The sequence below is a fragment of the Notolepis coatsorum genome (assembly GCF_963971535.1).
Source record: "Notolepis coatsorum genome assembly, chromosome: 14".
Lineage (NCBI taxonomy): Eukaryota > Metazoa > Chordata > Actinopteri > Aulopiformes > Paralepididae > Notolepis > Notolepis coatsorum.
The window spans coordinates 76,921,719-76,935,699 of NC_140178.1; the positions used below are offsets into that span (position 1 = coordinate 76,921,719).

Genomic DNA, 13,981 nt, shown 5'->3' on the forward strand with positions numbered 1-13,981 from the left:
TCACATTATCATTGAACCCAATATGCAGACAAAGAAAGGGCAGACAGGTCTAGTTAAAACCCAGTATGGGTATATTTAATAAGAAGGAGTAGTCAGGTATCCAGGCAGGGATCAAGTAACACAGGGAGAATCTCGTACAGTCCAGGGAGCGTGTGTGGGGCAGAGCAGGGGTTGATACACGGGTTACAGGGTAGTCAGCTAGGCAAGGCAGGGGTCAAACATGAGTTCAGGTCCTCATACGTTCCGGGAAAAGGCAAGGAGAGTTGTCAGGCAGGTGGAGGTCGGAACACGTTTATCCAGAGCCAGAGATCAGGGTGAAGAGCCAGGTATAGGACTGCGGGGAAAGGAGGACAACAAAGGGTTAAGCACGGTCAGAGAACAACGGACTAAATAACTATACAAGAGCACAATAACACGACTAACTGGGAAACACGGAGTTACGATCTGGCAGCATCACGACATCTGAGGCGGGGTTATATAGCTGACGTAATCAGCCCACAGACATCGATCAGCTGCTCCGCTGACAATCATACTTTCATGGTTTTTTGTAGCAGAATTCAGACAAATGTTATTAGAAGATGTTACCTTCCGTACAGCTGTTTTAAGTATTGTGAATAGATATGTGTACTGCAATATAGTCTATACAGAATGTGATTCATATTCATATTGCATTTCAACACAATAAAATGTCAAAGTCAATTACATGTAAAAAGCCATGAACAAATTGCAATTGAAATACGAGGCCTTTCAGATCCATGCATTCGAGTCAACCATCAGAGCTGATGGTTTGACTGACATCACACGCTAACATATTTGGCGCACACAATCCACATTTTGATGCAGCCTCTTAATTTTATTTCCCCCCATAGCTGTACCGTATTGAATAAGACCAGCCAGCTACGCTGTTACTGTCCGTCTTGTTTTTCATTTTCAAGAACATTACTTCCCATAACATCATTATATGATCTTTCATTAACGGCCTTTGAAATAATACTGTGGGAAAATAACATGATACAGCCGTCAGTATCAGAGATGAAAGAATCACAATATTATACTGTAGCAATAACATTCATGCCCACACACACTTTTAGCCAGGCTGTCAGTTTGATTGCACTGCTAAAGCACCTATTCTTTGTATTTCCAAATTCAGCAAACATATTGAGTGCTTATGATTAAAGCATGAAATTTGCATGAAAGGTCATCTTGACAATTAAAGAGGTATTCATAGATACTGGGTTAACCAGGTGGGTTTTGTTTTTACATAGCACTGATGCACTGAGGAAATCCATTGTTATGATCAACCTGAGGTGTGATGGTGGTGATGATGATGATGATGATGATGTTGATGATGATGCTGATGATGATGATGATGATGATGATGATGATGATGATGATGATGACAACAATGAAGATGATGGTAAAAATTACAATGATCATGATGATGACAAGTAGGCCTACAGTGGCAATGACAACAACTACAACAATGAGAACAGGGGACTGTATTAATCTTATTAAATCCTCCTAATCCTAATCCTATAATGCAAAGCATTTAACATCCTCTGTTGCTGTCAGCTAACATTAGCACTAATATCAGCCACCAAAATGTTGCAGCTAACGCCAGCTACTGTTAATGAAATACTTTGATTAGCACTAACTAGCATTAGCTGTATGAATTGATAGGTGACACAGCAGCTGTCAAATAATAGTTATTTTACCGCGTCCGCCTTGTTGTTTCCTACCAATAAGTGCCCTGTTTCTTCTCTCTTACCAATGCACTTAAATGTGTGACAAACTGGGAAGTGTAGGAGCTTCGTATGAGGACTTGAAAGTTGCATTAATACAGTCCCCAATTGATGATCTCATCATACGGTGACCGCTGTCATAATAGTCACAGTGCTGTAGGCAATTCAGTAATAAAGATGACTGCCTAAAGCGAATCACAGTGCTGTAGGCAATTCAGTAATAAAGATGTTGAGGCTCATTCCGTCCTCTTCCACCAACTACTGTTTACTCTGCGTCGAGGATTTATGTGTCCTTTAGCGAGCCTTGCACACTTTCCCATCTCCTTCTATCCCCGACCGCTACTATATCAAAACCCCACTGGACGAGGGAGGCGAGGCCGGGAGGCGCAGCCTTTCTGCAAAGTAATTACCAGGAGAAAGCTCACAAAACACACACACATACGCTCAACCCCGTGCAGCAATTGCTCTTGCCTGCCTGCGATGTGCTATGGGGCAATTGATCCACCCTGTTATCAGTCCTGCTGTGTGAAACATGCACGCACATACACACACATGCCCATTATCGCATAAACAAGTTATGTAACCAGTATTGGGTTTTATAATAATTGGAAGTGTTACGGGTTAATCTAATCAGACTTCAGGGTTTAACAGCTGATGAAAAACCGTCGACAGGCACACTGTGTGTGTGTGTGTGTGTGTGGTGTGCACATTCATGCGCACATGCGTGTGTGTGCGTGCATTCATGGATGTGTGCATACGTGCGTGGGTGGGTGTGTGTGTGTGTGTGTGTGGTGGGGGTTATGAGGGGAGATGGAGCATGAGTGAGGGGGCTGTAAATCTACGGAAAGGGTATAATCATTATTACTCTGCAGACGGGGGCAATAAAATGCACACGTGCACACACATACTGTACACACACATACACACACTGCGTCCATCCATCTCATGTTTATTCATGTCGATCAGGTGACAGAAGCACTTTAGCCTCTGTAGTGAGATTACAGCTCTAAGCCCAAATAATGATCATTTGTGCCGAGTGTGTCCCTCTCTTCTCCCCCTGCAGTGCTGAGTGTGTTCCTCTCTTCTCCCCCTGCAGTGCTGAGTGTGTCCCTCTCTTCTCCCCCTGCAGTGCTGAGTGTGTCCCTCTCTTCTCTCCATGCAGTGCTGAGTGTGTCCCTCTCTTCTCTCCATGCAGTGCTGAGTGTGTTCCTCTCTTCTCCCCATGCAGTGCTGAGTGTGTCCCTCTCTTCTCCCCATGCAGTGCTGAGTGTGTCCCTCTCTTCTCCCCCTGCAGTGCTGAGTGTGTTCCTCTCTTCTCCCCCTGCAGTGCTGAGTGTGTTCCTCTCTTCTCCCCCTGCAGTGTTGAGTGTGTTCCTCTCTTCTCCCCATGCAGTGCTGAGTGTGTTCCTCTCTTCTCCCCATGCAGTGCTGAGTGTGTCCCTCTCTTCTCCCCATGCAGTGCTCCTTCCTGCCCAAGTTCTCCATCCATATAGAGACCAAGTATGAGGACAACACAGGCTGCAACGACAATGTGAGTAGAGGTGGGGTAGCATGTGGTGATGGGGCGCTGTGTGTGTGCATGTGTGTGTGTGTCTGTGTGTGTTACGTTAAGGTAATGGTTACGTTAAGGTTAGGATTAGGTTAAGGTGAGGGTTACGTTAAGGTTAGGATTATGTTATGGTAATGGTTACGTTAAGTTTAGGATTAGGTTAAGGTGAGGGTTACATTAAGGTTAGGATTAGGTAAAGTGAGGGTTACATTAAGGTTAGGATTAGGTGGGCGGCTAAGTGGCGCAGTGGGCAAGGCGCTCGCCACTAGTGCAGGAGATGCTGGGTTCGAGCCCAGCTCTCGGCATTGCTACCAGCTTGGCTGGTCGTTCATACTAACACAATTGGCAGTGTTAGGGGTGGGAAAGCTGGTGGGTGGGTCCTGGTTGTTGTAAACAGCGACTCCTACAGTTCGGTCGGGGCGCCTGCTCAGCGAGGAAAGGATCTAAGGGGGGTAGTGTGATCCTTCCACACGTTACACCCTCTCAGTGAGAGTCCGCGCTGCCAGGAGAAAAGAAGCGGTTGATTGGCTACACATGTGTCGGAGGAAGCATGTGATAGCCTCCACTCTCCCAGACCGACCGTAGGGGGTAGGTGCGCAGCGACCAGGAAGGGGATTGGGAATTGGCATAACGACTAACATTGGGATGGGAGAAAACGGAGGAAAAAGGAGGGGGAAAAAGATTTTTTTTTTAAAAGTTAGGATTAGGTAAAGTGAGGGTTACATTAACCCTTTCAGTGCCACGGACGTCATATCTCGTTTTATTAGCTCCCCCACTGAGTGCCGACGACGACAAATATAGTTTTATTGTTTTTTTTTTTTTTTTTGATCCACTTTTTCTCCCATTTTTCTATATTTTCTCCCATCCCAATTTCGTATCATCCAATTCAACCCTCCCCTGTCACGAACGCTGTTTCTTGCCTCCCACAAGCCGGCTGCAATGTGGACTAAGTCATACATAGCACAAGTCCCCTCCGGTACTTGAGGTAACAGCAGTCGCATCTTTTCACCTGCGCAGCTCGATCTCTCAGTGTCGAGGAGTAACGCGTGGGAGGCTCACGCTGCCCCCGACACTTCCTGATTCTACTGCGCAGGCGCACCAACCGACTTGTAGGAGTCGCTTGTTCACAACGTTCGATCCCCACCCTTCAGTTTTCCCCTCCCCGTAATACGGCCAATGTGTATTACTGCGGACGACCAGCCAAACTGAAAAACAATGTGGAGAGCTGGATTCGAACACGCGAATCCTAGCGTCTCCACACTGGTGGCGAGTGCCTTAGACCACTACACCACCTAGCCGCCATATAGTTTTATTGTTTTATTAGCGATCTGAAATCATATTTCATCAACCGAGTCTCCCGTTGGTACACCAGCTCCTACAGGAGCTCAGAATGGAAAAAAGCGCCTCCTATCGTCTATCCCTGTGTAACTGCAGGTCAGTCGCTTAGACTGACCTGGGATCTGTAGATATGTAGAGGCGGAGCCAGCTGGTTTCTTGTGCTGGCAAGAAGTCTGATCAACATGGAAGTCATCGCGGGACGGGAATCAGCCTGGAATATATATTCACAGCAGCCAATACTCAATCAATAAGCGTGATCGATATTTGGAATGGCGATCAGGAATTGGAATGATCTTTTTGGAGAACATCTGATCTGAGGTAAGGAATCTATTTTACCAGTCTTGGGATAATCAGAGTTGTATTCGCTGAGATCTCAGCGTTTGCCCTATGTGTGATGTGTCTGTGTGTGCGCGATCGCTGATGAGGAAATAAGAGAATCGATTTTCAGCTTGCGTCCATAGCGTGCATACGTACACATATACTATCGATAATCTAGCGTTTATTTGAAAAGATTCATAAATAGGCCGAAAAATGACAACGTTTTTGTGTATTCTAGAATATTCCAGTAAATGTCTTTTATCATGGAATCTTTATATTTTCCTTGAAAACGAGGGCTTTTCAAAATGCTATAAAACGAAAATGAACCGATAAAAAAACAATCCGCTTCCACAATGTTGACTGCAAACGAGTCATTGATAAAGCGACGGGCAGATTAGACACATAGCCATAATTTAAAACATAGATTAGGCGTTTTTAAGCTAACATTGAAGTGGATGGTGGCATTCAACGGGTAAATCAAGGTTAAGCAACGGCTCTGAAAGTGTTAAGGTTAGGATTAGGTTAAAGTGAGGGTAAGAATCAAGAATCAAGCGATTTATTTGTCACATACATACCAGGGCATACAGTGAAATGTGGGTGGTCTTGCCCGCATTGATTGTGCAAAATACAATAATAAAATAGGCATCGAAAAAATAAATAGATAAGACACAAGATATGCATGGTAAAGAAAAGACATGCTAGGTTCCTGAGAAACTGGTTCTTATATACACTACTATGCAATATACAATTTACAATGTTAACTCTTACTGTATCTAAACTATACAGTACCTCCTTCTTTTAAAGTGTTTCTAAAGATTCTATTTTTTAAAAGTGACATTTGTTTAAAGTGATTTTTTAGCAGTTGCCGCATGAGTGGTGTGTGTGTGTCTGTGTGTGCTCATGTGCATAGGCGCCCACTTAACGGAGCAGACGATGCACGGGCTCCAGGACTATTGAACTTGGGGGAGCAAGCTTGTCTCTTTGCTCCCTCACTTTTTGATCATATCATATGATATAAATATCCCCCCCAATATATAAATCTTATCGAACCATAACTACGTAATTTCAATCAAATTAATAATACGCAATGACACTTAATAGCAAGTTTTTAAGTTTCCAAAGATTGTGTGACCCCCCCACTTTAATGGTTTGATCCAGTGCCCACGGGCCACGGTTCGTCGGCATGACGTATACGACATGTTGGGGGAGGCGGCTTTTTCGAAAGCGTTTGAAAAATTCAGGCTGGATATTGGATAACATTGTGACTCGTGAGGATTATTCTTCGGCGTTTACATCAAAATGGAGCAAATCATCACGTAAGTCGAACACTGTGACTGTATACTAAATGCGCAAACAGATTGAAACTGAATATTTCTCGTATGGTGAGCCTCGGCGCTGCTGCACCGAGTGAATCCAGAGATACAGGATGGTGCGCAGGCGCTGTGATCACCCAACGGCGGAAATAATGCCGCTTTGAGCAGTTTATAAAAAAAATAAAAAAAAATATTTATTAGCAACGCCGAGCTTTCAAACCATCCCGTATCTCTGTGCGAACCCCTCGTGCAACTGTGAGCACCTTTGTAATGTCTCTGTGATACTTGTATAACGAACGGTTCGGCCAGAACCAGTCCTTCATGGTAAATCTAGGTTGGTTTCCCATTGAGGAGCAAGTGACTGTGGATTCACTCGGTGCAGCACAGTCACGAAAGGGGACCCTGATGTAAACAAGACAAACGTCTTTCTCTGGTCTGCATCCCCTTAACAATTGTGTGTATTGAGCCGTACTGTATTGTACCCATTCTGCAATCTGTTAAATAAAGTTTTCATTCATTCAGCCGCCGCGCTCACTGGGGCTATTGATAGCGTCAATTAGTTGTTGTTGTTGTTGTTGTTGTTGGTGCTGCGGATGTGAACGGGGCTGGAGGGGCTTTGGGAGGATGGGAAAGTTATTATTATTATTATTATTATAATAGTAATTGGCTATCATACGTGCCTAGCTAGCGTTAGCTAAAAGAGCCCTCGCAGTGAAGTTATTATTATTATAGCTATCATACTGCAATATAAACTGAGTTTTATAGTGAAAAGAGCAGCTTTATTTTGGTCAAGATTGAAGGCTCTATATTGCAGGAAATTGCACATACAGGTGTTCATTAAATGTAAAAAAATCTGCCGTGGAGGGGGTCGTGCCGGACCCCCTCCAAACCACCCCTTGCAAAAAATAAATAAAAAATAAATGTAAAAAAATAAAAGAATAAAAAAAAAACTTGCACCCCCACTTTCAACTATAACTAGGCGGCCATGCTCATGTGTATTTGTGAGTGGAGAGTTCAGTGTTCAGTGTTCTGATGGCCTGGGGGAAGAAGCTGAGTCGGAGTCTCTCTGTTCTTGCAGCGTGTGACCGTAGGCGCTTGCCTGACCGCAGCAGCTTGAACAGGCTGTTGTTGGGGTGGTGAGGGTCTTTCATAATTCTGCAGGCTCTGGATTTGCACCTCCTGTTATATAAGTCCCGCAGGGGTGGTTTGATTTGATTTGATTTGATTTGATATTTTTTATTTTCGTGTCTTACATACAGATGTATGCCCAGCCCATATGGGCTTACAAGACACATAACAATAAGTATATAATAATATACTTTACCAATTACTTAACAAATGACATAGACCAAGATGGCCATAAAAAAAAGAAAAATACAAGAAAATACAATAAAACGTAATATAACACAAGCTGTACTCAATGTAAATAAACAGAAAAACAAGGTGAATTCAAATACAATTATATAGGATACAGTGTGTTTTGTCTCAGGTGCCATGCCTTCTCCAAAAATCCTGCAAAACCGAAGATGTCCTCCACAAAAAAACAACTCAACATACAGCTCTCAGACTGCCAAAACAAATCTGGGTTTACAATTTGAATTTTTTCAAATAAAGCCCTCCTCAAAGTGGTGTACAAAGGGCAATAAAAAACAAAATGATATTCATCCTCCACCACTCCCAGATCACACAGAACACACAACCGCTCCTCCTCAGGTTTACCCTGGAATCTACCCACTTCCACAGCCAATGGCAGGGTGCCAGACCTCAACTGGGCACACAGAGACCTCCGTCTTCTCTTTAAGTTTAACATTACATAAGGTTCAGTAAAATACTCATTTTTAATTGCAATATATTTTCTAAGTTTAGGTTTTTTCAAAATCTCCACCTTCCACTTATCCTGATGGATTGTTGATAATTTTGTTTTAATTATGTGAACCTTACACTGCAAATTGTTCATAAAAATCATACTCAAGTCAGTAGAAGAAAAAATCATAGACATCTCTCTTGACCAGGGATGACCGTGTGCTCTGTCCCAATTAAAAATCTTTTTAGTCACCCTGCCATTTGGCAGCTGGACCAGGCGGTTCCATAACCTCACCATTTCACCTTTTTGCTTGACCAAGCAAGAATCCCACCCCATGTCCCCTTCTATAGCCCCTTTTGGTGTGTATTTATGGACTCCTAAAAAGTATCTTATGGCCCGGTTCTGGATCGCATTACATTCAGGAGCATCATCAAAACCCCATACTCCAGCAGCATAAAACAAAACAGAACCCACCATTGAATCAAATAATTGTGTATATGTTGAAAACCCAAGGTCAGTGCACACTTTCATTTTACTCAACACGCCCCCTAGCGCCCTTCCTGCTGACTCAGACATTATTTTCCTTCCTTCTATGAAGCACATGTACTCATTAAAGGTGAAACCAAGATATTTATAAGAATGTGTGTAAATCAGGGGCGTTGGTCCAAATTGAAACTTATGACTAGTGGTAGTGCAATACCCGTAGTACGCTCAGCTGAGCGCACCACTCTCTGGAGTGCCTTCCTGTCCTGTGCCGTGCTGTTTCCAAACCAGACAGTGATGTTTCCAGTCAGAATGCTCTCTACAGCCCCGGAGTAGAAGGAGTGGAGTATCTTCCCCGATACTCTGAACTTCCTTAGCTGTCTCAGGTGATAGAGGCGCTGTTTCGCCTTTTTCACCACAGAATCTATGTGTGTAGACCAGGGGTCGGCAACCCTAGGCACGCGTGCCTGCATAGGCACGCGGGGGCATTTGCATAGGCACAGGGGGCAGCAGTAAAAAAAAAAAAAAAAAAAATTTTTTTTTTTTTTTTTTTTGCTCTGAAATATTATAGTGAAATATTTTGCACTGTTGTCGCATTTATCTTGTTGAAATCCTCCCACAGGTTCTTTTTACTACCATATATTTAATTGAGACCTTTATTTGTTTATTATTTCAATTTAGCTGGAAATACATTGCTACATCATTCAGTAACATTTGCAGAGCCTTATAACAAAAACATTATTACGGTCACCATTGTGACCAGTGGGATTAATCAACAATTTTTATTATTTATTTTTCTATTTCATTGAACATTGCACATGTTAAAAGCCATTTTTTTTTACTCAAAATGTGAGTATTACCAAGTCAACTTGTGTTCTTAAAACAATGACAATAAACATAGTTTTATTAGGTTGAAATAATGTGGTTGTGTATTTATTTGTCTGTTAACTTATTATGGATTGAAAACTGAAAGCCTTAATGCACAGTAACTGAACTCAATATTTTTAAGTTCTGGTAACTTATTATTATTATTTTTTTTACAGTGTAGTCTTGCGATCAATCAAAACTTATTTACACGATATACCTCACATTCACCCTCCATTCACATCCTGGTGTTCTCCTGGTGTTCTCCATTAGGCCTGTAGGTGGAGCTATGACAGCACACGTACAGTACACACACCGATGGTGTGTGATGTGTCCAAAAATGAATGGGCAAATGTGAGTGAAATGGTCGCACTGTATGCAGCTGTTTGTCTGCATTGCATTCCCCCCCCCCCCAAACTCAGATTTAGGGTTGATACAACCATCATAATAATATTGTTAATAATAACAATAACAATAATGATGTAATAATGTAAAGATTATCATTAGAAATACCTGATTATCAGAAAAAAAGTTTACGATGCATGTAATATTGTTGAGGCACACTAGTTACAACTATATTTCAAACAGGCACTCCATGTCAAAAAGGTTGCTGACCCCTGGTGTAGACCATGTCAGGTCCTCTGTGATGTGGACTCCCAGGTACTTTAAACTGCTCACCCTGTCCACGATAGCCCCGTTTATCCACGACGGCGTGTGTGTCCCCTGCTGTATTATTCTATTCATATTCAAATAGTTTTATATATATATTGTCTTCCTGCCTGTACCTCTACCTCCCCTCCCCATGCTGCTATCACACCTGAATTTCCCCAAGAGGATCAATGAAGGAATATCTTATCTTATCTTATGACTGCTGTGTGAGTTGTGGTGTTATACTGTAGGTGCTTGCGTCGGTTGTACCAGTGCCGCTCCTGGACACAGACTCACTGTTCCTCTGTGTCCTAATTTTCGCTCTCACACTACTATCAAAGTTACCCCTTTCACTGCCACACTACCAAATGGTTAACCCTTTCACTGCGACAATACAGAAGGTTAACCCTTTCACTGCCACATGACAAAGGGTTAACCCTTTCACTAGTGAAAGGGTTAAACTCACCACAGCTATCGAGTGGGGGAGAAACCTTTGGAATCAGAAGATGTATCAGTTCGTCTTAATCGTCGACAAACTGACTCATTGGACATGTGAGCTTTTCATTGGACAGCCACATCATGTTGCTTTTTAAATTCACTTTGGAAGTCATCTTAATTCATACTGCGACCCGGGTGCTATTTGAGGTCACAAATGTCTTTTCTGATTACTTTTTGAGTGACTTTTCTGCCAGCTGCTTCACAGGAATGAAGTCCGCCCCCCCCTCAAAACACACACACACACACACACACACACACACACACCTACACACACACACACACACACACACACACACACACACACACCTTCAATATTCGCCTTCTCTCATCTTTTTCAAATAAAAAGCCCCTTTTATGTTATTTTGCATTAAAAGGAAGGTGATTAGCCCTTGTGAAAATGAACTGATAAGAGCTACAGGTGCATCTGTAATGATCGCTGCACGCATGCACACACACACACACACATACAGTAAACACACACACACACACACACACACACACACACACTCACACACTCACACACACACAGAGCAGTCCCATCACCACACCATATGCTCCTGAGTCCTGACACATCACCCTTAGTGGCTGAAAAGCCCCTGTTGACTTTGACTGAGCTACATCATGACAGCCTCAGCCAGGAGCTTTGATGGAGAGAAGCTCTCATCATTGTTAAAAGCCCTCGGCTGCTCTCTCTCTCTCTCTCTCTCTCTCTCTCTCTCTCTCTCTCTCTCTCTCTCTCTCTCTCTCTCTCTCTCTCTCTCTTAACAACATTATTGCGTTTAACTTTAAAGATGAAGGTTCCTAAGGTAGGACCCAAAATAATTTATAAAAGAATATACAAGAAAGGATGAGTTTATTAATGTAAAAAATGTACTCTGGAATACTGTGCTAGAGACAAGGCATACAGAGGCTGCATTAGAGAAGTTTATGGAATTATTTACAGATGTCTGTGACAAACATGCTCCTGTAAAGAAGCTCTCCGTCAGAGCAATCAAAACACCCTGGCTGGATCCTGAGTTGAAAAACTGCATGAGAGAAAGAGACGGACTGAAAAAAGTAGCTATTGCATTAGAGAATCCAGAAGATTGGAAAGTTTACCGCTCATTGAGAAACTAAATAACCAAAATGAATAGGCAGAAGAAAAAACATTATTATCAAACCAGATTGGAGGAGTGTAAAGGGGATAGTAAGAGACTATGGAAAACATTGAATGAAGCTATGGGTAGAAATAAAATGGGCAAAACGCCATCATTTATTGAGTCAGATGGTATATTCATCACTAAACCATTTGACATTGCAACCCATTTCAACAACTACTTTGTTTCCAAGGTAAACACAATTAGAAATCAAATGTTGCCAATGACTGGTAAGCTGTCAGACTCTGTAATTAAAAAACATATTGTGTATGACAAGAAATGCCGATTTAAATTCAGGAGCACAAGTCCAAATTATATTGAAAAGCTCCTCCTAGCACTTAAACCAGATAAACCGTGCAGTGTTGATAATCTGAATGGCAAACTGCTACAAATGTCTGCAAAATTTGTGGCTAAGCCACTATCACATATATTTAATTTATGTTTTGAAGAGAGGGTCTTTCCTCAGCCTTGGAAAATAGCTAAAGTAACTCCACTACCAAAGAACTGTAAAGAGCCATTTACAGGTTCAAACAGTAGGCCCATTAGTATTTGACCAGTAATAGGTAAGTTATTGGAAGGAATTGTGTTCAAGCAGATTCAAAAGTATTTCAACGAAAACAACATTAATTCTGATTTCCAGCATGCATACAAAGTAGGATACTCTACCGTGGAACTGCTTTAACATCTCTTACAGATAGCTGGCTACAACTGATCGATGGGAAGCTATTTGTGGGTTTAAGTTTAAGTTTAAGTTTATTTGGATCCCCATTAGCCACAGCAGTGCTGGGGCTATTCTTCCTGGGGTCCATAACACATAAAATACAGTTACAGACTTATACACTCACAACATTTACATGTCATACAGACAATTAAAACAACAATAAAAACCCTTATACACTCATAACATTTACATGTCATACAGACAATTAAAACAACAATAAAAACCCTTATACACTCACAACATTTACATGTCATACAGACAATTAAAACAACAATAAAAACCCTAATCAAATTCATAATACAATCTAAAAATATATACTCCTTATGAATGAATTCATAATACAATACAATAATACCTACTCATAATTAATTCATAATACAATACAGCATAATATACTATTTAGCTTTTACATACATTATCTATGTTCATATCAGCCAATTATACAATATTTTAATAATATATCCCTATCAGACACATGCCTTTTCATCCATATATACCTATCTCTTTATCAGACACATACATTTTCATTTACGTACACACTATCTATTAGGGAATGTCAATTTCTTTGGTTGAAAATGTTGTTTTACCACGATTTTGAAACGACATTTACTATTCTCCTGCTTAACATGTCTGGGAAGAGAGTTCCATTCCTGCATGAATGAATGAATGAAAACTTTATTTAACAGATTGCAGAATGGGTACAATACAGTACGGCTCAATACATACAATTGTTAAGGGGATGCAGACCTGAGAAAGACGTTTGTCTTGTTTCCATCAGGGTCCCCCATTTTCAATTCATATAGACATTTATGACATACACAACATACATGACATTTATGGCATAGGGACATATAGGTATTTAGTACTGATACATTTGTGACATAGGCGGTATTCAAATATACAGTACTGTTACCCCTAGATCCTGACAGAGTATATACATAGCATACCACGGAACATGACAGTTCGCTTCATTGCATTCGACCTCACTTTTGGAAGTGTAAAACCTCGTGCAGAAGCATGTCTGGTGGAATGGTTGTGTCTGTCAAGACTTATTGATAAATTGTTATATAAAATTGAGGGGATCTTTGTAACAAGAATATTCCTAGTGAATACAAGGAGTGAGCAGAGTAATTTATGTTTGACAAGTAACCAAGTTAAACAACTGTGCATCGCTGCAACATTAGTTCTGTACTCACAGCGAAGCGCTATACGTGCTGCTTTGTTTTGTACCATTTGTAATTTTTTCAGTTTATTCGTCGTTACATTCGACCATACTGCAGGACAATAGTCAAGATTTGACAAAACCAGAGCTTGAATTACCTGTTTGATAGAATTTAGTGGTAACAAATGAGCACATCTTTTAACAACAGAAATCCCTCTTCCCATTTTCACTACTATATTGTTTATATGGTGTGACCATGACAATTTAATTTACTGTCTAATGTTACCCCTAGGAGTTTAGTCTCCTGGACTTGATTAATTACCACATCACTTATCAAAAGTTTCAAGACTGGGTTCGTTCTTAGAGTATGGTTTGAACCGAAAATGATGCTACTTGTCTTTGATA

General features: G+C 41.4%; 1 protein-coding gene across 1 annotated transcript in view; it reads left to right on the forward strand.

The window, feature by feature from the left end:
• Positions 1 to 13,981, forward strand: part of pitpnc1a (phosphatidylinositol transfer protein cytoplasmic 1a) — a gene marked incomplete at both ends in the record, with an annotated part of 359,160 nt that overhangs the window by 312,266 nt on the left and 32,913 nt on the right. Inside the window, one exon of the mRNA XM_084329868.1 lies at positions 3,202 to 3,273. Coding sequence (XP_084185994.1) covers positions 3,202 to 3,273 — 72 coding nt within the window. The remainder of the gene's footprint in view (positions 1 to 3,201; positions 3,274 to 13,981) is intronic.